The sequence below is a fragment of the Populus nigra genome, chromosome 14 (genome assembly GCF_951802175.1).
Source record: "Populus nigra chromosome 14, ddPopNigr1.1, whole genome shotgun sequence".
NCBI classification, from domain to species: Eukaryota; Viridiplantae; Streptophyta; class Magnoliopsida; order Malpighiales; family Salicaceae; genus Populus; species Populus nigra.
Genome location: NC_084865.1, coordinates 5106775 through 5131336, shown reverse-complemented (window position 1 = coordinate 5131336; position 24562 = coordinate 5106775). Strand labels below are relative to the sequence as shown.

The following is a 24562-nucleotide window of genomic DNA, read 5'->3' as shown; positions in this document are numbered from 1 at the left end:
CAAATGATCTTTTGGACCAAAATAAAAATTGTCATGAATTTGAGGTGAGCCATGTATTTTCTTTGTGTTTTACATTTTAATTCTCTATCATTTAATTTTATATTTCTATTAAAATTTGGAACCTAATTTTCTATCAAAGGATGCAATTCAAAGAAACAAAAAACTTAAGTTTTAAAATTAAAGAAAAACAATTGGGTAGTAGGAAAAACAAAATTAGAAAATTAGAAAAACAAAACTAGGTAGAAGGTTCATTATTCATCTGAACAATAGTTGTCTCCTGGTTAATTAAACTGTAAAAAGATGAAATTAAAAAAAAATAAAAATTAAAAAAAAAAACTAGGCATGAGGTTCACTGTGTTTATGAATGGTGGTCATCAAATAAAAAAAATAAATTACAATAATCTCTTTGAAATATTATAAAAATACAAAATAAATTTTAAAATAACTATTACTTAAAAAAAAAGAGAACAATACAAATTTAAAAAAAAATCATAAAGAGAGGGTATTAATTTAAATTGAAATAAAAAAAAAGTAATGTAACCTAAGACTTAATTAAACTTTTAATGGGTTTAATTGACTTAATTGAGAAAAAACTAAGTTTGAAGGCCTAATTTTAGTTAAGTTGCAAGTTTTGGGGACCAATTTTGAATTTTAATAAGTTAACCAGTCAATTTAGGGGCTTAATTGTGAAGAAAAAATTTTTGAAGGCCAATTAGGAATTCAATTAAAAGAATTCAAAACCAAAGACCAAGGTGTAAAAGGCACTTACCTTTAGGAGCTAGAATTGACGGAATCAGGGGTCAAATTAAGATAAAATGAAATTTTAATGGATAAACAAGGGCCAAGTTGCACAATCTGAAAACTAAAGACCTATTTATAAAAGACACGACTTAAAGGATTCCAATCAACATTTTTAGGGATGAGATTGTATGAATTGAAAAGTTTTCAGGTTAATAGAGGATTCATGCGCAAAAAATCAAAGTACATGGGCTATAATGAAAATTCTCAAAACCCTAATTTTTAGAGTGTAGGCTAGGCGACGTGTCCTTTGGGTTTTAATAAAGAGAATGAGTCACACTTCATTCAAGCACTACTTTTTTCTTCTTTTTTTTTTTCTACCGAGAAGGTTGATTGGTGAGCCATATTCAGAAGAATAAATATAATGTCTCTAACCATATCAGGAGCACTAATTGGCACCAAATATATGATAAACACTTTCTCTACAAGGATCATTCATCTTCATCAAGCGTTTATATCCCATATATTTTGATGAACTTTATAATATCTTGTCCCTAGTCAATTTCCTCTGCCTTAACATATTCAAATTGATTGAGGGACAATCTTTCAATCAATGGATGTAGAGTTCTAGACCTCCAAAGCAAGCATGGTTAATTCCCAGTCATAGATATACATCTCATCATGTTTAGGTATGTTAATGACATGTTTATATCCCAATCTCCAAGATTAATTTGTCAATATATCCTACCCAGTTAGCCTTGATTGAAAAATAAAGTCACTCATAAAACAACCAACTTTAAGGTTGCCTTCTCATGATAGAGTTTATTTTATAGAGAACAAAAGGAAACTAGACACCACAACTTTTAGGGGAAGAGAGGGGGGAATCTTCCATAACAACCTACATTTAGGAAAAACCACCATGAAAATGGTGAATGGTTTTGTAACTTCCTGATTTTGTTTGAACCTATAAAATGAGTGTCTTTCCAAAGAAGAAAAAGGGATGGAGAGAGAGAGATTCCAGAGGAGATCAAGAGGGAAATTCCAGAAAAAATAGTTAGCAAAAATGAGAAAATAAGAGAAAAAAAAGAAAAATGAGCACAAGAATAAAAGGTTGAAAAGGAGTTGGAAACAAGAAGAAGAAGCAAAAATATCTAGAAAAGAAGGCAACATTATGACTCAAGGTATATTACTTACCTTTGATGAGAGGGTATGGCTCAATGAGCACACCCCTCATTAACCTTTTTTAAATTCTTACTAGAATATTTATTGTTCATCTATTGTGGTTAGTTATTAGTTTAGGGACAATGTAAGTGTTTTGATGTATCAAATCATGTTTTGAAGTAATATGCATTGTTTTGAAATGTATATTTAAGATGGTATTGAAAACATAGTTTGATATTTTAGGATTGTTAACATAAAGATGATTTAAATGACAGCTAAGTATGCTTTGATGTTTAAGTTAATCACTAGATTTGTTTTGATTTTATTTGTTGGTAAGTGATTTACCAAAACTATGATCATTGGTTATTTTTTATGAGACCTGAGGTTTAAATAAGCTATGTTCATGATAATACTAGTTAAAAACAAGTGTTAAAATATAGTGACAATGTTTAGATTTTTTAAGGATTTAAGGTTTGTTTGATTTATCTATTGCATTGCTTTTTTGTTTGTTTTCTTGAGTTTTTTTATGGTTCAAACAATTACTAAGAGCATGTTTGAACTAAGTTGTTGTGTTTAAGCTGTTATTTTGGGATTTTAGTCAATTTATGGATTTAGAGCATGTTCTGGGTTTTTCTAGGTTAGTGTTTATTGGTTGTCAATTTGATTTTCTTGTAATATAAAGTTTTTGCTTGTCTTATATGTTTTTATTGAAGCCTAAACTTATACATGATTATTCCTTACTCGTATTTTGTCCATTTGAGGTTTGGTTTGGATCAACTGATCCTTAATGACTTTGAATATCTGGGTTAGGCTTAAGGCTGTTAAAATTCAACTCTTGAAATTTATGGCATATATTTCCATTTGAATAAGTCTTTTGGCTTCACTTATCCATATTCTATCTTTATATGCTCACTCATGATTTGATACAATTTGGTCTTTAGCTTCGATTGAATTTCTGGATTCATGTTGTGTTTATAAGGATATTCAACTTAAATTTCTTGTTTGATCATTTTTATTTTTGTTTTGATTATGGGTTGTGTTTATGAGTTTGGGCTAGACTGAAAAGCCCAGCCCATGTGATTGAGCCGGGCCTTCAATTTGTGGGCCAGACTGGGAAGCCTAATCCACGCGACTGGGCCAAACCTTTTAAGACATAAGACTGTGTTTGGCAATATAAAAATTTATCAAAGGAAAAACATATTTTTGGGTCATTAAAGTGTGTTTGCTAAACACGCCCTTAGAATATTTTTTAAGTTAGTGATTTTTAGCTAAGGATGTATTTGACAAACACGCCTTACCATTTTTTTCTAGCCTTATATTTCTATTTTTTTAATGTTTTTTTCTCCAAACGCACCCTCCATTTAATTTTAATTAATCTTCATATTTTTTTAGGAACCGTTTTGTAATTAATTTTAGGTATTTTATACCATTTTGTCTCCCTTGTATTTAATATTTTTTATTGTGAACTCATATATAAGACACTTTTCTAATATTAAATAAACTATTTTTTTCATAAGAAAATCTTTTTTTTAAAAAATTAATATATACATTTATGTTTTAAAATTGCATATGGCCAAGTTACTCCAAAAAAATCATGTGTTGCATTTTTTATCTAAAACAAATACAAGAAAAAACAAAATGCATTGTATGATTTAACATTTTTTTTATTAAAAACAATACCAAAAATATTCAAAAGAATATTTTCTATATTTTGCATGCATCATAGACTTAGTAACAAGTTTATTAAGCTCATGGTGATTTGGCTTAATTTTCAAAAAATATAAAAAAATCAACTTGTTTATTTTTAATATCGAGAATTATAAACTTATAGTAAAATATATTCATGATATTTTAAAAGAAATAAATACATAACTGTGTTTTGGTTTTAGAATGGTCAGGTTTTATCAATAAAATCATGGTTTATCTTATTAAGGTGGATCTACTTTGATCAATAGATAAACCAATGTTATAACAACACAATGATGCCTTAGAAATAAACAGACAAATAAACAGTGCAACTTACCTTAAGTAAAGTGTATTAGAGGTGATATCGTTTCCTTATACACCCCTAGTTCTCTTATCTAGATTCTAATGACCGGTTAAGGTTTCTAATGACTAAAATACTAGACGGCAACTCAAAACCTTTTCAACAATAAAAAAGACAACTTGTTCTTCCCACACCACCAAAATCTGATCTAGAAGGGTGATTGTTACGATGTTGTGCACGTACAACAGAATGACAACTCCATTGGAGAGTTTTCTGGACTAAGCTTTTTTGTTTGTCTGTTTGTTGTATATTAATTTGATTGGTCAGTGTATTTATTTTCAATATGTATGTTACATATATTGCTCATGCATTGTATAATGGATATAGATTAATACCTTCATGTATCACATGCTTTAATTTGTTATAACACACATAAGTTTCCAAGTTAGATGAGGGATTAACGGTTTGTCTTATGACCATCGGTCAAGGTTCAGGCTCATGAACACCTAACTCATATATGAATGCTTGCTTGGTAATGATTTGCATGTATGCCTTAACTATTTCTGCAATGCCCCTATACTATTCTTATAAGAACTTTCATTGGGTAGATCTAAGACTCTTAGACAAGGTAAAAAACTTACTCATATTTCACTTAATGACTATAACCTGCCTATAGGTAAATGCTACTAAATATTAATGTTGCATTAAAAGCAAACCTAACAATAAAAACACTATTTTATTTTTGGGATCCTAATTATAAGTGTTTTACCTTTGAAAACATTGATATGACACCTACCTTTGAAGAATATAGTAGGATTTTAGATTTTTCAAAAGAAAGTTGTAAAGTTTATTCCAGATAGAGATTTAAAAATATTACTTCTAAAATAACTAGATTATTGTGTTTAGGTAAGGTTAGCTAGTGTAGAATAGCTAATGAAGGGTTTAGATGGAAAAATATTGAAGTCAAAATGAAGAAAAACATAAAGGAAGGAAAACTAGGAAATAAGATGTACAAGATAGTAGCCTTTGCCATATTTAAGCTAATTTTGTTCTAATCCGACATTAGAGTTACTAGTCTAGGAGCTGTAAATGCATTATTAGAATATAAACATACTAAAATCAACCTTTCTGTTGTAATTTTGAAAAATAACCATGCTATCACTTAATCATTATGGGACGTGCGGAAAAGAAGTCATAAGATGTTGTGTTCCAATATTATATCTATGGATTGTTAGCCACATTAAGAGCCCTAGAGATATTTTCAATATTTGTTTATTGTTCGATCTAAGACCGTTGAAGATTATTATAGATGAATCTTGGAAGGACTTGGATGAGAGAGCATAAGTAGAGAAATATGTTGCATTGCCATAAAGTAACTTTAAATGAAAAACACCATAAATAAATAACACAACATGAGTTATAAGTTGTGGTAGCAAAATACAGGTCTCCGTAATCTGGGTAACTAGTTATGTTTATTATGCACCTGCATAGGCTGCATTGGTAACCAGACAACTTAGAAGAATACAATATGTTCCTAAGACTCTAGAGTTAGCTGATTTTGCTGGTTTATTTAGAAATCAATTGTCTCTTGAAAAATTGGGCCTTATTAGACAAGATTAGAAAAGGTTTCTTATGGTTAAAAAATGAAGAAAAGAATATGACTGAATTCATATTTAGCTAAAATTATGCTATTTGAAGGAATGAAGGACTTTCTATGATGGTTGAATCCATGAATCATAAAACCTTTGAATATGAAGTAGGGCTTTCTTAGATAATTGAGGAAGGGCCAAAGAAAAAAATGATCAATAATGAAGACGAGCTGAGAGAACAGTTAGAAAAATCCAGAATCAATCTCTGCAACAATAAAGGAAAACAACAACTTTTGAAAAACAACTTGAAAATGAAGATAAAACAAGGAACTACTTGAATATGCAGCTAAAAGAAAAGGATGAATAGTTAACAGCTCTGAGGAAAGATCTTGGAATAGTATATGAATGGGGAAAAAAAGGCTGAAATAGCCACACAAATAGCTAAAGGTGTCCAAGATGAATTTGGAACTTGAATAGCCAAGCATGATGAATTGGGCAACAAATATGTGCTAATAAAAAAGGAGTTGGTCAATGTCAAAAAGTCAATAAGGGCAAGATAAATACTAACAAGAAAATGATAATCTCTTGAAAAAAGAAAAGAGACAACATAAGAAAGAAGTTAAACACTGAAAATGAGAAAAATTGGTTTGGACTAGATTAATACAGAGAAAGAAAAAAGAGTTCGATCACAATATATAAAGGTTGAGGAAGAGAAGAGTGCAAGAAAAGCTGCCAAATATGATACTAAAGACAATAAAAGTAGGGTTGAATATTTAAGGAAGCAGTTTGTGGTGGTGCAATTTGAACTAGAGATTCAAGAGGAAGAGCTAAGCAATTGAGAGGCCAGTACTTCGAGATAAAAGGAGAGCAAACATGAGTGTTAAGGGTGTCAAGACTACATTAATAATTTTAAGATCCAAATTAACTCCAAAATAATCGAGCTTAACATTGAGAAGGAAGCGTTGCAAAGGGCAATGACTAAAGTAAACCAGTTAGAAAAGGAAGTACAAGTGTTTAAGAGAAGGAACAAGGCCTTAGCTTCTAATAATGGTGTCCTGATCACTGATAATATATTATTTCATGACAAGATAATACCAATAACATGACAGATTGAACAAGTAACTTATCAAGTTAAAAGTTGTACCAACAGACCACTTAAGTTAGAAATGATGTGGTAAAGTACCAAGAGCACTTGGATGCAACTACTGTTTTTATTATAAATATAACGAATAGATGCAATGTCTTTTATGATTAGTGATGTAGAATGTTTTTTTTTTTTCCATTTTGAACTATCAAATATATATGAACTCTTCTTTATTATTATATGAAAGGGCTACAACTCACCTTCTTTCATCTAATATATACAAGATGCAATCATGATAAGAACTCGGGAGCACAAACACTTCAAATCTCAATAACCATATTTACAACTCCAAAATACCCTTAATTAGTTTAAAAAATACAAATTAAATTGAATAAAAAAATCTTTTAGATTCTTGATTTATTTTTTTGGCACGATTATAGATTCAAACCAACTTCATTGGATACCTCTCTTGAAGATGAATCAATCAACATCAAAATTAGGTTTTTTTTTATCACTATAATGTGGTTGTTTGAAAACTTTTTTTTTTCTTTTCATGAGTTTCTCTTTTTTTTTTAAATATTTAGAGACTGAAAATAATAAAAATAAAGTTTAAAATTAAAGTTAAACTATAAGATTAAATTAAAAAATTAAAAAACTGGATAGAACAAATTAAATTCTTGCACACCTTAATGATAATAAAATCTGAGAAAAGTTATAATATAATACGACGGTGGAGACTGGTATTTTCCATGGTTTTTGCGAAACTAGAAGAAGAAGAAGAAGAAGCCGCCCAACCAGATATCTTTTGAGATAGCCTCTCTACTCCCTATAATGATTCTTGTCATTTAAAATAAATCCTAAACAAAAGACACGTAGGCCAAAAAGCGTCGAAAAAAAATCCAACAAAAGCCAAAACTATCCTTCTGTGGCTTAGAACCGAACTCCCTCACCCAGTAAGAACCGCGCAATCTCCCTGCTCTCATCTTCCCACTTGCCACGTGTTCTCCCTTCCTCCACCCCTTTCCCTCCCTCCCTCCCTCTCTTTTTGTTGCTGTCGTCTTCACATGATTTCCTAGTTTCATGGAAAACTACAAAACAGTCATCTAACTGTATAGATACGTACATTTAGGTATTACAAGTTTCTATTCGAGCACTACCTTAGTTGATTGGTTTTCCTCCGATTGCAACGGCAACAAATAAATTTATATTTATTTTATAATTCTTGTTACCCTACCATCTAAAAAACTTGGAAACTTAATTGAGCTTATAGTAAAACTCTTTTTTTTATATTAATTCTAGGTTATGTCGATAAAACTCCCATGTAGTTTTATTTTAAATTTAAATTAGATAAAAAATTGAGTCAGAGTTTTTTTTCTTGTCAATTTAATCTTTTTTTCTTAATTTTATCCATATAATTATTTTTTATTAGTCATTAATGTTGTTTTTTGATCAGCCAAGTTGATTGAATTATATTGGACCAATACTTACATGATTTAATTTTAAAACCGAGTTAGACAAATAGTCATTTAATAAGGTTTTAAAGTTGATAGATTAGATCGAGTTTAATAACAACACTAAATAATTCTCTACGTTTTGAATTTTTTATCATGTTTATTTTTTTATTTGATTCATAGCATATCACTACCTTATAAGCTAATGTTTTTTTTTAATTATGTTGTAATTCTTAATTAAAATATTTTAAAATGATGAAAATTAATAATAATTTCAAATCCGCTATTTTAATGATGAAAATGTAATATTATATGCATATTTTAGTATAAGAACAACATGATCAAATTTTTAAGCAAGTTGAAGTTGATCTAAATCCAAACATTAGATCAATTTGAAATTACTTCCATGTATGGTCAATTTTTTTTCCAAGAGATATACTAATTCGGATTGAAAAAAAAAATCATCCCTAAAAGTTGTTAATTGCTTTTAACCAACACAACCGGGTTCCATTTGATTTAGGACAATGCTGCTTAATTTTAGGACCCAAATGAATTATTTATAAAGTTGAAGACTGATATGTAGTTTCTCAAACTATAAAAAACAAAGACAGTCTCTGTGTCTTGTTCTTCTCCTTCTCCAGCTTCCCTCTACTTCACCCTCACACCACAAACTCTCTTAGAACACTCCCCTCCCTCACCCCCTCTCTAAAAAATGAATATTAGGGTTTTGAAATAAGAAAATCAAAATCTCCATTAATGGCTTCTTCTTTACCTCTACCAGAGCTCATCTTTCTCTCTCCAAAAACCAGAACTCCAAAACATCACCACCACCTGCTTTCTCTCTCCAGACACTCTCTCTCTAAACTTAACGTTTCTAGTAAAAAAACTAAATTCAACCTTCCTCTTCGAACTCCAGTAACTCGAGCTTTGAAGGAGGATACTGCTGTGATCGAGGAGAGAGAGCGAGAAATTTTGAAGGAACTCAATGGAAATGGAAACGGAAGAGTGAATGGATCAGTGGAGAGGTATGTAAATGGTGGATTGGTGAGTGTGGAAGAGGGAGAGAGTAGTAGTAATGAGAGTTTGGTGAAGTATGTGAATGGAAATGGTGCTGCAGCCGTGGCGACAGCAGAGATTTTGGTGGAGGAGAAGAAGGAAGGGTCGAAGGAGGAAGGAAGGCAGAAGAGGATAGAGGAAATCGGGAAAGAAGATGCTTGGTTTAAGCGTGCTGGTCAACAACAGATTGAGGTTTTATTTCCTTTTTTGATCATTTAAGAGAAGTTGTGCTTGATCATTTTGTTTCATAGGAAAGAAATGGGTCTTAGAGTTTTGGTGGTTCATAGAAATTATGCGTGCCAGGTTGCTAGCTAGTTTAACTGCTAAAGTCGCATTTTACTGCGCAATCTGGCTTGAAATTTAGCTCATACCTGGGCTGAGAGGGTGAAGGAAAGGGAAGAGCAAGCATCAATCATCTCTCAATTTGTAGGAAAGAAAAAGTATTTACAATCATTGTACGTTGTACATTGTAATTATGCTTGCCATGGGACTAGCTAGTCATAGTTGTATGCCTGGTTCGTAGTTTATCCTTTGTATCACAGATATAATAAGATACAAGTATGGATGGATTACCAGAGAAGTAGAGATTGATGGTCATTTTAGGAAATGTGGCTCACCAGTTGGCTGTTTATCAACAGATTGATACTTTTTAGGGCATGTGGTTAGTTGTTATGCTAGGTATGAGACTTTGTGATAGAAGAATTACACTAACTTTAGTTGAGCAAGACTGCGAGCTTTTTTTGTCTCTGCTTATGTTGTCTTTGCATGTATCTAGTCCTGTATTGTCTTCCTAGTGGTCATTGAAAGTTATTTGGATAGCATTTATATTCTCCTATTTATTCCAGGTCTCATTATGATGTCATCACATCCTGTCTGAGCACATGTGCTCTTCCTATGAAATATGGGTTCTGAAACACTGCCCTTTTTGTATGACAATACATGGGTCTTACAGGTTTCTGTTGCACCCGGTGGGAGATGGAGTAGATTCAAGACCTATTCAACGATACAAAGGACTTTGGAAATATGGGGATCTGTTTTAACATTTATCTTCAAGGCTTGGTTGAACAACCAGAAATTCTCTTATCGAGGTCAGTGATTTCTAATTGATTGGTATTGGTTGCTCTTGTTATTTATACTTCATGTTGCATTTTTGTGCCCGAAGTTCTCAATAACCCATGATTTTACGCATAGATATGGTTAATTTTTCATGCATAGTCATGGTTAATTTTTCAGGATGACTGGCCTCTAAATTTCACTTGTTAAGCTTTTCCCTCTTTTTAACTTGCTAGCCTGTCTAATTATACAAATGAAATTTGCAGGAGGAATGACGGAGGAGAAAAAAATGGTGAGGAGGAAGGCCCTTGCCAAGTGGTTAAAGGAAAGCATATTAAGATTAGGTCCAACATTCATAAAAATTGGCCAGCAGTTCTCCACAAGAGTGGACATTCTTGCTCAAGAATACGTTGATCAATTGTCTGAACTTCAGGTCTAGATTCTTTCTTATAATATTTGGCAAAAAGGCTTCCCATTGTTTGTATTTTCTTTTAGTTGGTTCAATTTTCTTCTATAGTCTACCTCTTCCTCCTTCGGAGTTCATGATTTGTTTGGGATGGTTTAAATTGATGTATTCTTGCAGGATCAAGTTCCTCCATTTCCATCAGAGACTGCTGTTTCTATAGTTGAGGAAGAGCTTGGAGCTCCAGTGGGTGATATCTTTGATCGGTTTGACTACGAACCCATAGCTGCTGCAAGTCTTGGTAATATTTTCTTCATTTTGCTTGGTTTTTGATGGGGAAACTCTTGCAATTTGCTGATTAACATTCCTCAACCATTTCTGTAACGTTGCAATTTCTTTCTTTTCCTTTTTCTCTCCCTCTGTTTCTTAATGTAGGCCAAGTTCACCGTGCGAGATTGAAAGGACAGGAAGTTGTGATTAAAGTCCAAAGACCTGGTCTCAAGGATCTTTTTGATATTGACTTAAAAAACCTGAGGGTTAGTTTCCATTATACTTAAGAAATTATTTACGTACTTCACTTTTGGTGAGGCCATGAGTCTTGAGATATACGGAGCATGGAAAAGTTGCTGATTTTTTCCAGGTAATAGCTGAATATCTTCAAAAGGTTGACCCAAAGTCAGATGGTGCAAAGAGGGACTGGGTTGCAATATATGATGAATGTGCGAATGTCTTGTACCAGGTAACAATATTGCCTTTATGGGCTCATCTTCTTGGTTGCTTAGAAAGCTACAAGTGGCATTTTCTCTTTTACTCTCTCCAATTTCCCAAGTCCTTTTTTCTGTTTGCAATAATTAATGTTTTTCAGTTAAGTTGGTGTAGTAAGTTCACTCATTTGAGGTTTTTGATGAATTTTTCTTACAATGATAAAATTGCAAATGAAATGAGCACTAGGACAGTCATGCTTCATGAAACAACATCCTACCCATCTTAGTCAAGTTGAAATCAGGATGGGGGACATGGATGGATAGGAAGACAGAAGGGAAGACCTCTACAATATTGGTTGTGGTTGTAATAAAAGACATGGCTATGATAAAGTTGCAAATTAAATGGGCATTAGGATGCTCATGAAACAAAAATTTTACAATCTTTAGTCTGTTAAAGTCAGGATGTTTGGCATGGATGAGCAGTAAGACAGCAGAAAGGCCTCATGAAATGAGTGATCAAAGATTCAAATGGATATGTTTGTTTGTTCCAAAAAATCCTTAAAAAGAAAACACAACAGAGCTGTAAAATAACTTAATTTTTATTCATTAATTCTTAGTGTCAAAAGGCTAATACAACTCTTTAAACAAAAAAACTAGAAAACCCTAATAAAACTTAATAGTAAAGCAAAATATATATATGAAAAATAGAATTCTAGAGCTATCACTAATTTTCTAATAAACCAATTGTCTAATCAAATATAGGTAACGAATTCTAGAAAACCATAAAAATTAAATAAATATTACAATAACAATAATTATGTCCAAAATTATGAAATTTGCACGACATGGCAGCCTATGATTTAACCACATAAATGAGCTCTAACAGAACATAGAGAACATAATTTGTGTAGTTGCTTTTATGCTAGATGAAGCCAAAAAGGTATTACTGAGTACAACTTTAGTTATGGCAATCTGTAGGAATATTTCAATGGTAGTGCAACATAGGCAGATGCACATGGTTGGTGCAAAATGAAAACAAATGCCATGAGGACTTCAAGTTGATTGGTACTTGCACCAAAAAAGTGCTGATGTGTTGGAAATGTATCAAACTTTTGAAGCTAGGATATCACAGAGAATTAACATATGCTAGAAATGCCTTTTTAGATTAATTCTTTGTGTTTTAAGGAAATTCAATAAAATTGTAAATTTAAGTTCTAAACTTTAATTGTGATTTAACTTGCAGGTCTTAGTGTCTAAGTGGTCACTGACCTAAATTATTATGTAGCTGCATTCTAGTTCAATTTTCAGATTACCATTTTATAATTGCAATGGCTAATAATATTTGACATTTTCAGGAGATTGATTATACTATGGAAGCCTCTAATGCAGAACTGTTTGCCAGTAATTTCAAAGAGATGGAGTATGTTAAAGTCCCAGCAATATATTGGGAATACACCACACCGCAGGTTCCTATTAGTAATCATGAACTTAATTTTTTTTCTTCTTATAAAAACATTATCTCTAAAGTTACTTGTAACTGCTTGCTCCTTTATTTATTTATCTGAATGTAGGTTCTGACAATGGAATATGTCCCAGGGATCAAAATAAACAAAATTCAAGCATTAGATCAACTGGGTGTTGATCGCAAAAGGTTAAGATAATCTCCTGTTATTGAGCTTGGTGAAATCATGTCACATGCTACCTTCAACTCTTGTGCTTTCAATGCTTGTAATTGTCAAATTTAGTATCGTGAAAAATTACTTTATTGTCAGCTGAAATGATTGTCATCTTTTATAATGTCCTGCAGATTGGGCAGATATGCGGTCGAATCTTATTTGGAACAAATTCTATCTCATGGATTCTTCCATGCCGACCCTGTGAGTTTTATTGCCACTTCTGGTTTTTGGTGGTGCTTGAAATGTTTGCTATTTGGGATTCTCAATATGACAAAATTGTTTGAGAAAGTGAACATTTATTTTGAGCTTATTGTACTTTTATATGGAGATACACAGAAAGTAGTTCAGGGGCTTGTTAGGCCTTTATTGGAAGGCTTACTTCATAAATTAAAAAAAAAAAGATCTAGAAAATTCTGCTGGAGATGCGGAAGGTGCACGTGTTTTAGATGGCTTAAATGAAGGCATGATTGATCTTATGCCTCCACATCTTGAGTTGTGATTTACATGCACTGATCTGAAATTGCATTTTTCATGAGAAACTTTACATAGCAATCCTATTTATTATTGTTTCAAAATGTCTGTAGGTGATGCTCGATTAATCATCCGAAGAGAGAACCTTTATTTTTCTTTTTAATTTCCTAGTGCACAGTGTATTAAAGGTTACCTTACTTGATGCTGATAGGAATTTAGAGTCCTTTAATTATAACACAGTTTCTTCAACTATGCATTTTTTCCTTAAATTCAAAATAAGTGCATCATTATTTTTTACATGTTGTATGAATTTGGATAATTTCTCTAGTTGAATCATGAAATGGACTTGTTTTGGTTTAGTGCATCCTACGTGTAGACCAGATTTTATTTGAAATATGGAGGTCAGAGATAGCTAGAATTAGAAATTGATTTCACAATCTAATCTCAAAGAAAGTGGGACAGGGAGAAGTCATTGAACTTCAGCTGAAGCCTAAAAGAAGAGTGGTAAATATCAAAATTGAACGTAGCCTTTGACATGTGCTTCTTAAATATTTGAAGCTACATTCCTCTGGTTGTGCCAATAAATTTCCAGCCCAATAAATGGAAAAAGAAGTTGTCTTTTTGAACAACTAAGGAAAGTTTGGATTATATCTGTATTCTGGAATATGTGAATTGAATGAATTATTTGTTTTGATATCCTTCCCCTCCATATTGTGGTCTGTGCCAATCGGAACAACTGTGGATATGTGTTCATAGGCAGGGTACTGTCTTCAAAGTCTTCCTACAATCTTTTTATGATTATTTTTCCTTTTGGAGATGAGGAAGATGTGGTCCTTTCGTATCATGATTACTTAATGGCATCTAAAGTTCACAAGTATGAGATCAGGTCTTGTTTCTTTCTGTGCAGCATCCAGGAAATATTGCTGTTGATGATGTCAATGGAGGAAGGTTGATCTTTTATGATTTTGGAATGATGGGAAGGTACTGTCTAATCCTCTGCTGGCTATCTGCAATTAGGATGCCAAACAAGTCCATTATCAAGTTTTGTATTATGACTGTCCTTTGTCTTCATATATTGCAGTATCAGTCCAAACATTCGAGAAGGGTTGCTGGAAGCATTCTATGGAATTTATGAAAAGGATCCGGATAAGGTGATTGTGCTTAAGGGTGGTGGCTCATGGCCATGTCTAGGTTTCCTTATTCTTGTTATACAAACTTAACATGTCACAGTTCACATGGTCTGATGCTTTTCTATGCTAGTGCAGGTCCTTGAGGCAATGATCCAAATGGGTGTTCTTGTGCCTACTGGAGACATGACAGCTGTCAGACGAACTGCACTATTCTTTCTCAACAGGTGCTTTGAAAGAAAGGGATAACTGTTTGGGTTCTCGCTTTGATTGTCATCACCATCTTTATTATTGTTTCAGCATAAGACATTGGCCAGATTTGACTAATCCTCTACTGCTGGTATGGGTAGAATTTGGAAGAAGCTCAAAGTCAAAAAATAAATACGAGGGAAGGACAAGGCTGTTACTAATTGTAGACACCTTTGGATGCAAGACAGAATATTCATAGGGATCATTTGAAAGTTGTGCTTAATAGGAAGGAATTCTGCTCAAAGCTGTCATACCATCATAATTCCCAATGAAAAATGAAAAATGAAAAATGAAAATGAAAATGAAAATGAAAATGAAAATGAATAATAATGATAATTTAGGTTTGAGCCTCAACTGCCCAACAGAAGAAGGGAATTGGGGTGGCAGCTTTGATAGATCAAGAGTTAGTCTCTAGCCAGATTGAACAAGGAAAGAGGATCTTAATTGAAGTATTGATCCTGCCTTTACTGTTATTGAGGTTTAGATGCTCAACAGGTATGAGCAAAATCAGAGATCTGAGTGTAAATGACAGATCAATTGTCTCATTTGGAGGAAGACGACATAACCACTCAATCATGCTCTTACTTCAAGGTCTCAAGGTTGAGATTGAATTGAAAGATTGAAAGAGAGGTTCTCAAGATTGAGGCATTTTCTGAAGAAGAAGAGCCAGGAATAGTCAGTACTAAAGACCAAGGAGATAAGCTGACATTCATTTTGAATAACATGTATACCGTGATATAGAAAAGCCAGACAATGTACTGACGTTTTGACTTGCACATTGGACCAAAGTGGGAATGTTGAAACTACCTTTGGATCATCTAATAAGTGATGTATATTTCTATGTTCAACCTCTTATAACCTCAAAATTCTAATTTCAAACTTTGGCAGTTTCGAAGAGCGTCTTGCTGCTCAAAGAAGAGAGAGAGAAATGGAAACAGCACAACTCGGCTTTAAAAAGCCGTTGAGCAAGGATGAAAAAATAGAGAAAAAGAAGCAACGTCTGGCTGCAATAGGTAACTCCTGCAGTGTGGTTCTATATATATATGAGGTTTCACACTTTTCTAGATTTAATTTATAGTGCAATTTGTTTCCAAATAGCAAGAGGTGAGACCATTTCACTTTCTTTTGGCATCTGCATAAAAGCAACTATTGTAAGATATGCATACCATATGTGAGTGTCTATTAGTCACTAACACTCCACCGTTCAAGTTGTCCTTCTTCATTTTATTTTCCAGTTTTTATTTCTCAATCTTAGGATACGGATCCTTGTAGCCCTCCCCAGCAAGTTTTGGATTGAGGTTTAGCTGAGATGAGTTTATTTCGCAATCTGGTATACTTAAGTACAAGTCTTGTTATGGCATAGCCTTATCCTATTATTGAACTTAATGGCCCAGCATATTGTGCAAATTATCTAATTAGGATAAGATTTTGCAAATATTATAGCTTTCACAAGATTTCTGTGAATATTTAGATAACTGCATCTCATGCGGTTACGTTCTCTTAACAGGGGAAGATTTATTATCCATTGCAGCAGATCAACCTTTCCGTTTTCCTGCCACTTTCACATTTGTTGTGAGAGCATTTTCAGGTGAAGTACTGTAATTTGGAGGAGTCATTGTTATGAAATGCTATGCTCAACATTAACCTTAGACAAGGAAATTATTCTCTGCAGTATTGGATGGCATTGGGAAAGGCCTTGACCCTCGGTTTGATATTACGGAGATTGCAAAACCGTGAGTGTGTTTTGCTGCTGTTACAGTTTTCTAAACATTCTCAGGAAATTTCTGAAATTAGGTTGGCTATGTAAATTATATGTCTAACTTGTCCTGCATGCGATATATTTCAGCTATGCACTTGAGCTGCTAAAGTTTCGCGAAGCTGGAGTTGAAGTTCTCTTGAAGGTAGAGATTTTATTTATTTAGTTCTCTTGAAGATAAAATAGGACCATCTTAATCTGCTCTAACCTTGATGTTGGACATAATAGTAAGTCTCATTTTCATAACCGATCCTGTAAATGTTTCAGGACTTCAGAAAAAGGTGGGACAGGCAGTCTCGTGCATTCTACAACTTATTTAGACAGGCTGATAGAGTTCAAAAGCTTGCTGATACTATCCAACGATTGGTAGGATTCAGGAATCCTTGGTGTCTTTTAATTTGAGTGTTCTAAATAATTCTAGTGCTTTATAGTAGGCCTGTGGATCCATGTCTTCGACATCATGTCTTCAACATGTTACTTAGCAATCAACACTGCATTGCAGGAGCAAGGTGATTTGAAGCTCCGAGTTCGAACTCTGGAGGCTGAGAGGGCATTCCAGCGTGTTGCAGCTGTCCAGAAGATAGTAGGGAGTGTGAGTTTATCAATCTTAGGACTTCATAAAGTCAATCTTGTCATATTATGGTTTATCTTTCTTGCAGCTCCCATGGAGTGCAATGCTATATTTTCCTCTTGATCATGGAGTATACTGGTCGTTTTTTGACATAATCGGACTAAACTTCTGTTGAAATTTGCAAGTTCACTTCAGGACATGACACATTTTTCCAGTCATGTCAAACTTTTTATAAATAGGGATAGAAGAATTTAACAAGATTCACCTTGGCTATGTTTTTTTGTGAAGAAACTTAAACAAGATTATCATCATTTACATTTTCTCCATCATTGCTGCTTCTGCATGCAGGAAACTTAATTGTTGAATGTATAGTAAAAAATCTAAATTTATGATTGTGTGCATTTATGGCATGTTAGCATGTCTAGTATTCTAGGAGTTGTCAGGCTTGCCACCTCATGTTTTAGTTGAAACATGAGGAGCATACTTGTATGCGTAATATGTATTATTTGGTTATTTCCCCCTATATTTCAGAAATAGAAATATTTTACTTTATGTGTTTTGGTGCGGATCTGGATGTGTACTCTTTGTAACATCCTCTTTGACCAATCAACAGGCTGTAGCTGTTGGAAGTCTAGTAAACCTTGCAACTATTTTATATCTCAATTCCATTCGAGTAAGCCACCAGCTCTAATTTATGTTTGCTATGCATCATTTTGCATCTTTTCTTCTTGATTTTCATCCAATCATTTGTTTGAATGTGTTATCTTTGATAGGTACCAGCCATTGCAGCATCCATCTTTTGTGCATTCTTCAGTTTCCAAGTCCTCTTTGGCCTTATAAAGGTGAAAAAGTTAGATCAACAGGAAAGGTTGATAACAGGAACTGCGTAACTTGAGTAAGTAAATATTCCTGTATTATGCACCGTTCTCTTGGTTTTTTCTACTTCTTTGATACAGAATTGTATAATGTGTGAGACTAGATCAGATGACACAGAGTAGGAGTTGCATAAGTATGAAGTATGGATTGCTGATTTATTTTTACATCTAGGACCTTAGCTTCATTGATCAGTTACTCCCTTAATCCATCCCTCTCTCATCTTTTTCTAGTGAAACAGACATGACCCAAATGTTTTAACAAGTGAGATCAGCAACTTTGCGTATACTGTTCTGTCATAATTCCACGAGTTGGCATGTCCATAAACCGTGTATAATACTATAATATAATGTAATCATTTTTGTTAAGTATGAGTTATAATGAGTTCTGTTTGCGATCCAAATTTCATGTCCTTTTGAAGACTTTTCTTCTGAATCTATGTGCATCTTGGCTGCATACTTGTCCAGCAACTTCTGACTTTCATATTTACTTGTTAATCCAATTGTTTCAGCTCTTAAATCAATTATTAAACACTCTTAAACATACATTCAATGACCTCTTTTTTTTTTTTTTTTTTTTTTGATTTACGTGGGGTGTCCGGGCCAGCTTGCGCGCACCACGACTATTCCCCACGGCCCACTGGACATCCTGCAAGCCCAGGGGCAGGTTAGGCACCGCGGGGGTGACAGGCGTGCACATAGAGGGTCGAACCCGGGACGGGGACGGAACAAGTCACACGGTTGACCACAGCAGCTAGGCCCTCAAGTGCACATTCAATGACCTCTTAATCTGGATACTTGTCAGTGGGGCTAGATTTCAACCCATGCAATTGTACACGTGTAAGTCCTTGAAGCCTTTCAATCTATGTATTTTTCAGGACAAAAAAACCCTAATCAACGAAAAACTTTATTTATTTATTTATTAAAACAGAGACGTTAGTCAACGTAAAAAGTGCAGAAAACAACTACATATCTCTGTTCTTTTGAGACCAATCTTGCTATAGTTCCTCATATTCTATAGAATCAAATACAAACTCTTACCTTCGTTCAATGTAAATAAGCTTTCGGCCATCTCTTTTTTATTAGAAACCTCTTTTGGTTATGCTCTAGAAACGAAGCAAGTAATAGTATAACATGTATCACTAGTAATTAGATAGGTGGTACATGTTTTGTCGTGAGATAAGTTGATTTTTCTACTAAATTTAAAAATAATAATATCTAAGCACTGTTAGAGTGTCTTAAAGGAAAATAAATTTAGCGACTTCGAGGTTTAATAACAAGATGAATTAATTTAATTATATATATATATATATATATATATATATATATATATATATAAGTGATGATGATGATGATGTGTATTTAAAGATAACCCAATGTTGAAGGACAAAATTAAATTATTTTTTTTGAAAAATGACAATAATTCTTGATCCATTCCAAGTTAGTATGCCAAACTCGTGATTTAGATCGTGACGTTGGGTCATCCTCGTATAAAGAAAAATAAATTAAAATAAAATAAAGAGCTCAATATTTAATAAGCTCAATGCTCAAGGTTGAAATAAAAAAAAATTGGTGAAAAATAAAATAAAATAAAAAAGACTTATATGAATCCAATTTAACATTTCATATCCATGACTCAGGTCACAAGACTATAATCACTGCATAAAAATAAAATTACGAAACCTAATTCTTAACAATCTAATGTTGAAGAATGAAATTCAAAAAAGAAAATTAATTTCAAAAAAGGATAAAAAAAGCAACTAAAAGAATGATAAAAAAATTTGATATAAAAATAAAATGATACAAAAGCCTCAAGTCAATCCGGGTTAGTATGACAAATCCATGACCTGGGTCGTGAGGCCGAACCATTCTTATAGAAATAAAAAAAAATAATAATAAAGAAGCTTTATCTTCAACAAACATAGTGTTGAAGGAAGGATGAAATCGAAAAACAATCAGTGTAAAAAGGATTAAGAAATTTAATGGCAATCTGGGTTAACATTTTATACTTGTGATGTGGATTAAAAGGTTGGGATCACCACATAAAAAAAATTACAAAGCCCAATTCTCAACCAATATAATGTTAAAGGATAAAATTGAAAAAAAATCAATTTAAAAGAAGGATCCAAAGCAAAAAAAAAAAAAAATTAAAATAATGAGGATTAAATTTAATAAAAAATAATAAAATGCAATAAAATGATGTAAAATCCCCGAGCCATTTCGAGACTTATGGCCCAGGTTGTGCCGCCATGCTATCCTCATATAAAGCAAACATAAAAAATTAAAGAAACTCAATCTTTAATAAACTCAATGTTGAAGGATGAAATTGAAAAAGAAATTGATGTAATAAAAAAGATTAAAAAAAAAGACCAATACCGATCTGGATTAACATCTTATACTTGTGATCCAAATCATGAGACCGAAATCACCATACTAAAACAACAATCATAAAGCTCGAGTTGATTGGTATCATCTTGAGTTCAATACATGGCTGAACTCAACTATATTGAGTATGGTAACTTTTTAAAATTACATTTGCTTGGGTTATCACCCTATTATGAATTTAAGTTTTTTCACAAAACATCAAAATATTGAGTAAAAAGTAATAATGACTCATCAGTTATGATCTCCCAAAGAAAAAATAAAATATTTACAAAGCCTAAATAGCATCCCTTGCTCATAAAAAAGAAGAAGAAGAAGTAGAACTCGAAAATTAATCTCAATTTTGAAATTATAAATTCATTTTTTTTATATATTACAAAAGAAGATTCGAAGTTAGAGGTTTTAAAGAAAAAGGATTTCTCTAATACCGAGTTGAGCCAAATAGGAAAATGGTTCTGCATAGGGCATTATCCGCTCAAGAGATTTGCTAACGAATAAACAGAAAGGATAGAATGAAAGACATTTGCTAATGAAAAGACTCAAATATTCTATGTTCGACCATACTCTTGCTAGCTTAACACCAAGGCTTCATTATTGATTGAATTAACAGAAAATTCACAAATTACAATATTACACGAAAGAGAATAAATATGATCTAATTAAGGATTAGATTGAGTGTATATGTAGTCCTCATTCTCGTAAAGAGTCTCTTCTGACTCTTCATCTCCTACTTTCTTGCACTTTCCCCTCTCCTTGCCTCTACACTCATGATCTGCTCTTCCCTGTATCATCATTTCAAATTAATTAAAGCAAACCACACAAATCTGAAAATTAAGCTTTTGCTAATTCAAATAAGAAATAAGACCTCGTATGAATAATGGATTCAATAGGGTAGTATAAAACAAAGAAAAAAAACATTAAGGGCTAGATTTGGCAGAAGAAAATAATAATGAAATATCAAGCACTGACCATATGAGCAGAATCTCCATTGCCCACCAGCAGTTGATTGGTATCATCTTTCCCGTGAACAAAAAACACCAAATGGAGGAAGAAAAGCACAGAAACACAGACAGAGAGAGTTGTAAACCTGACCATATTCTTGAACTCGGTGTACTAACTTGAGATATGTAAGTGCTAGCTATATCAAAGTTCAAGCAATATTATATAGGGACTACGTACATGAAGAAGAAAACCTTGAAAAAGAAAAAGAAAAGAAAAGAAAAGAAAAAGACAGCACCGACCGAGAGATCATGAATGAAGCCTGTATAATACTAACCAAGTAGGACTCATCTTATCTATACATCGAGGCTGTAAGTTTTCATATTCTTTTGACCTGTCTCCTGATTCCCCAGCATAAGCTCGACCTTCAAGACCCGTGGGCTGGCTATTTTGGTGCCTTCTCACTAAAATATAAATCTTGAGAGCAGGGGAGTTGTTGCTTGCTGGCCTGTTTGGTCTCCAAGATTCTTCAGTTATAAATGTATAATAATTAGATCCTTACAGCTCTATACACCAATGTCAACTTTCTTTGTACGTACACACACACACACACACACGGGGTTCATAAGACCGTACACCATTGTCAACTTAATTAGTTTTCTTTCCACTCGCTGATTGTTGCAATGAGAATTTGATCGACCATGAGAAATTAACTGTTTTGGGTCCAAATTGTTTTATATAGGTTATAGGTTGCTTGGCGAGAAATTTTATAAGGTGGCTTCTTGTTCGGTCTTCTAAGCTGAAGAAAAAGAAAAATAGCGACCAAACGATGCATCGGTGGTTTTTTTCATTAAAATCCGAGTGACAAGTTGTCTATTCTAAATCCTAAAAATTAAAATTTTTAATTATGTTTTTGAGAATTTTCAATCTAGTCCCTATACTTGGAAACTTCTCAATTCTTGCAATCACATCCTTGAAAATATTAATTGGAAACCCTTAATTTGCATGCCTTTTACAAATTAGTCTCAAGTTTTCAGATTATGCAATTTGACCCTTATTAATCATCAAACTTTCAACTTGTCTTAAACTAACCCCTGGTTTGACCAATTTTAGTACCTGAATGCACGTGCCTTCTGTATCTTAGTCCTTGACTTTGAATTTTTTCAATTAAGCCCTTAATCAACTTTCAAACTACAAATTTCTTTCAATTAAACATCTGATTGCACAAAATTTGGCTCTTTATAGTCTCAATTCAGTCCTTGATCTTCTAATTATTACAAATTGATCTGAATTAAGCCTCTAAACTTAATCTTTATTCAATTAACTCTCTGATTGAGGAAACCCATTAGAAATTTAATTAATCCCTTAAACTTAATTAATTCTTTTAATGTTAACCAAATTGACTTTTAAACTTAATTTTTGCTTTAATTAAATCCTTAATTAAGTCAATTAAAACAATTAAAAGTTTAATTAATCCTTTATACTTAATTAATTCTTTCAATTTTGGTCAAGTTGAAATTCAACCTTAATTTTCTTTAAATTAAGTCTTTAAATAAGTTAAATAAACCTATTAAAAGTTTAATTAAGCCCTTAAACTTATTTAATTTCAAATTTTGATCAAATTGACTTTCAAACTTAGTTTTGCTTCAATTAAGTTTTTAATTAAGTTAATTAAGTCCATTAGAAATTTAATTAAGCTCTTGAACTTAATTAAATCTTATAATTTTGGTCAAATCAAGTTTTAAACTTAATTTTCTTTTCATTAAATCTTTCTCCAGTCTATCTTGTCAATAATATTTTAATTTGACAATTCTTCTATTATTTTGGCTTGTTACAACTTAAGAGCTCATCTACTTGTGTCCCGAAAATATTTTTAAATTTTTAATTTTTTTGTTATTTTTGAATAAAAAGAAATATATATATATATATATATATATATATATATATATATATATATATATATATAATAAGCATTTTAGGGGATACAAAATTTGATTATAACTGTTGTTCATTTCTTTACAATACTTATAATATATATTCTTTTAAGGGACTTTAGAAAGTAATCTTTGCATGTTGCCCCTCATTGCAAAAATCTTTGCATTGGTTGATCATATGGTTTTTTTTTTTTTGTGATACTTACAGAAATTCCTGCTTGTCAACCCATCTTCATAACTATTCTTTTTGTATCTAGTTTCTACCAACATTTTATAAATCCTATCTAGATACACCTTTAAGCTTTTTAGGCCTTCAGTCTCTAACATGTTTATGAATATGTTACTTGTAGCATGATTAGGTAGTGGATTTGTATTTATATTTGGAGCCTGTAACATGTTTTTGTTATTCATATCTATTTTTTTTTAAATAATCACTAGTTTCTTCTTACAGTGTTGTGTGATTTGTATTGTTTTTGCAGGGAAAACAAGGGAGTGTGTACCTCTACTTCCAAAGTGTAGAGTATGATGAAGTCCTAGCTAGGATCTTTGTTATTCAACGTGCCCATAGAGAAAAACACACATGATTTCCATAATTAGATGCCTGAACTTAGTGTAAATATATTTTCTTGTCAAATAGTATTTTTAGTCGACAGTTTCATTCATTCTCATATTCTGTCTCGTTAGTTATTATTTTATAAAATAATGTATATATAAAAATCTATCATCTAAAAACAATCTTAAGAGAGCTTTGACTGCAGTTTTTTGCTTTCCAATCATGGACGACAACCCAAATTTCACCTATTTCCAGTAGTTTTCAAAGCAAAGAATCTTAACCAAAAGCATATTAAAACATTCGATCATATGCTATAAAAGCATAAATTTACCAAATAAGCATCGAGTTTGATTCTTGTTTTTGCTATTCCCTTCATAATAATAATAAAAAAAAATAGAAAGAAAATTATGGCAATAAAAACACTTATAATTCAATATCGATTGGTTTAAATTCAACATGTTTGTAATATATGATTAGTTGGATCATATTTTCCAACCACTCTTGACTAAATAATTTTATTATAGCATAAGGGTTCTTCTATGTCTGCCTCGATTGTCAACTCCAACTAATTAAAGTCCATATTCTACCAGACCAGCTAAGAGACTAATTACAAGGGTAATTATTAATAATGATGATCATTTTAAACTACTAATTTATACTCTCTAGGCCTTATTGAAGTTAAAACATATATTGATGATCCTAATAATTCTAGAATCAAACACCAGTCAAGTAATGAAAGCAAGATTGCAACTTTAAGATAAAAAAGGAAACTTGGAACCCTAGATTCTCCCTCCAAACATGATGTT

At 32.3% G+C, this 24562-nt stretch overlaps 1 protein-coding gene and 1 long non-coding RNA gene across 6 annotated transcripts; one reads left to right on the top strand and one right to left on the bottom strand.

Moving 5' to 3' along the window:
- Positions 1-8628: 8628 nt before the first annotated feature.
- Positions 8629-23871, top strand: LOC133673065 (protein ACTIVITY OF BC1 COMPLEX KINASE 8, chloroplastic-like). 5 transcript variants are annotated; one of them, XM_062093690.1, is made up of 21 exons: positions 8629-9258; positions 10019-10154; positions 10386-10552; positions 10703-10823; positions 10958-11058; positions 11163-11261; positions 12582-12692; positions 12798-12877; positions 13034-13103; positions 14281-14354; positions 14455-14524; positions 14639-14727; positions 15638-15762; positions 16257-16337; positions 16422-16482; positions 16596-16650; positions 16773-16871; positions 17008-17097; positions 17690-17749; positions 17850-17971; positions 23683-23871. In XM_062093690.1, the coding sequence occupies exons 1-20, from the start codon at positions 8767-8769 to the stop codon at positions 17964-17966; spliced, it is 2298 nt and encodes a 765-aa protein (XP_061949674.1). In that variant the 5' UTR covers positions 8629-8766; the 3' UTR covers positions 17967-17971; positions 23683-23871. The 5 variants fall into 5 exon arrangements, with proteins under 5 accessions (XP_061949674.1, XP_061949675.1, XP_061949672.1 ...); XM_062093691.1 differs by lacking the exon at positions 23683-23871 and adding an exon at positions 22012-22269; XM_062093688.1 differs by lacking the exon at positions 23683-23871 and adding an exon at positions 18556-18876.
- On the bottom strand, positions 20662-21785 carry LOC133673067 (uncharacterized). The gene is made up of 2 exons (XR_009834949.1): positions 21300-21785; positions 20662-21112 (listed from the first exon to the last, which is right to left on the bottom strand). It is a non-coding gene; the product is annotated as an uncharacterized LOC133673067 (long non-coding RNA).
- Positions 23872-24562: the final 691 nt, after the last annotated feature.

What these genes read in the sequence shown, in the direction of transcription:
- LOC133673065 (XM_062093690.1), top strand. Translation starts at nt 8,767, where the DNA reads ATGGCTTCTTCTTTACCTCTACCAGAGCTCATCTTTCTCTCTCCAAAA. An exon ending in GCAACGTCTGGCTGCAATAG is followed by an intron (nt 15,763 to 16,256) that starts GTAACTCCTGCA and finishes TTCTCTTAACAG; the next exon opens with GGGAAGATTTATTATCCATT. An exon ending in ATTACGGAGATTGCAAAACC is followed by an intron (nt 16,483 to 16,595) that starts GTGAGTGTGTTT and finishes GATATATTTCAG; the next exon opens with CTATGCACTTGAGCTGCTAA.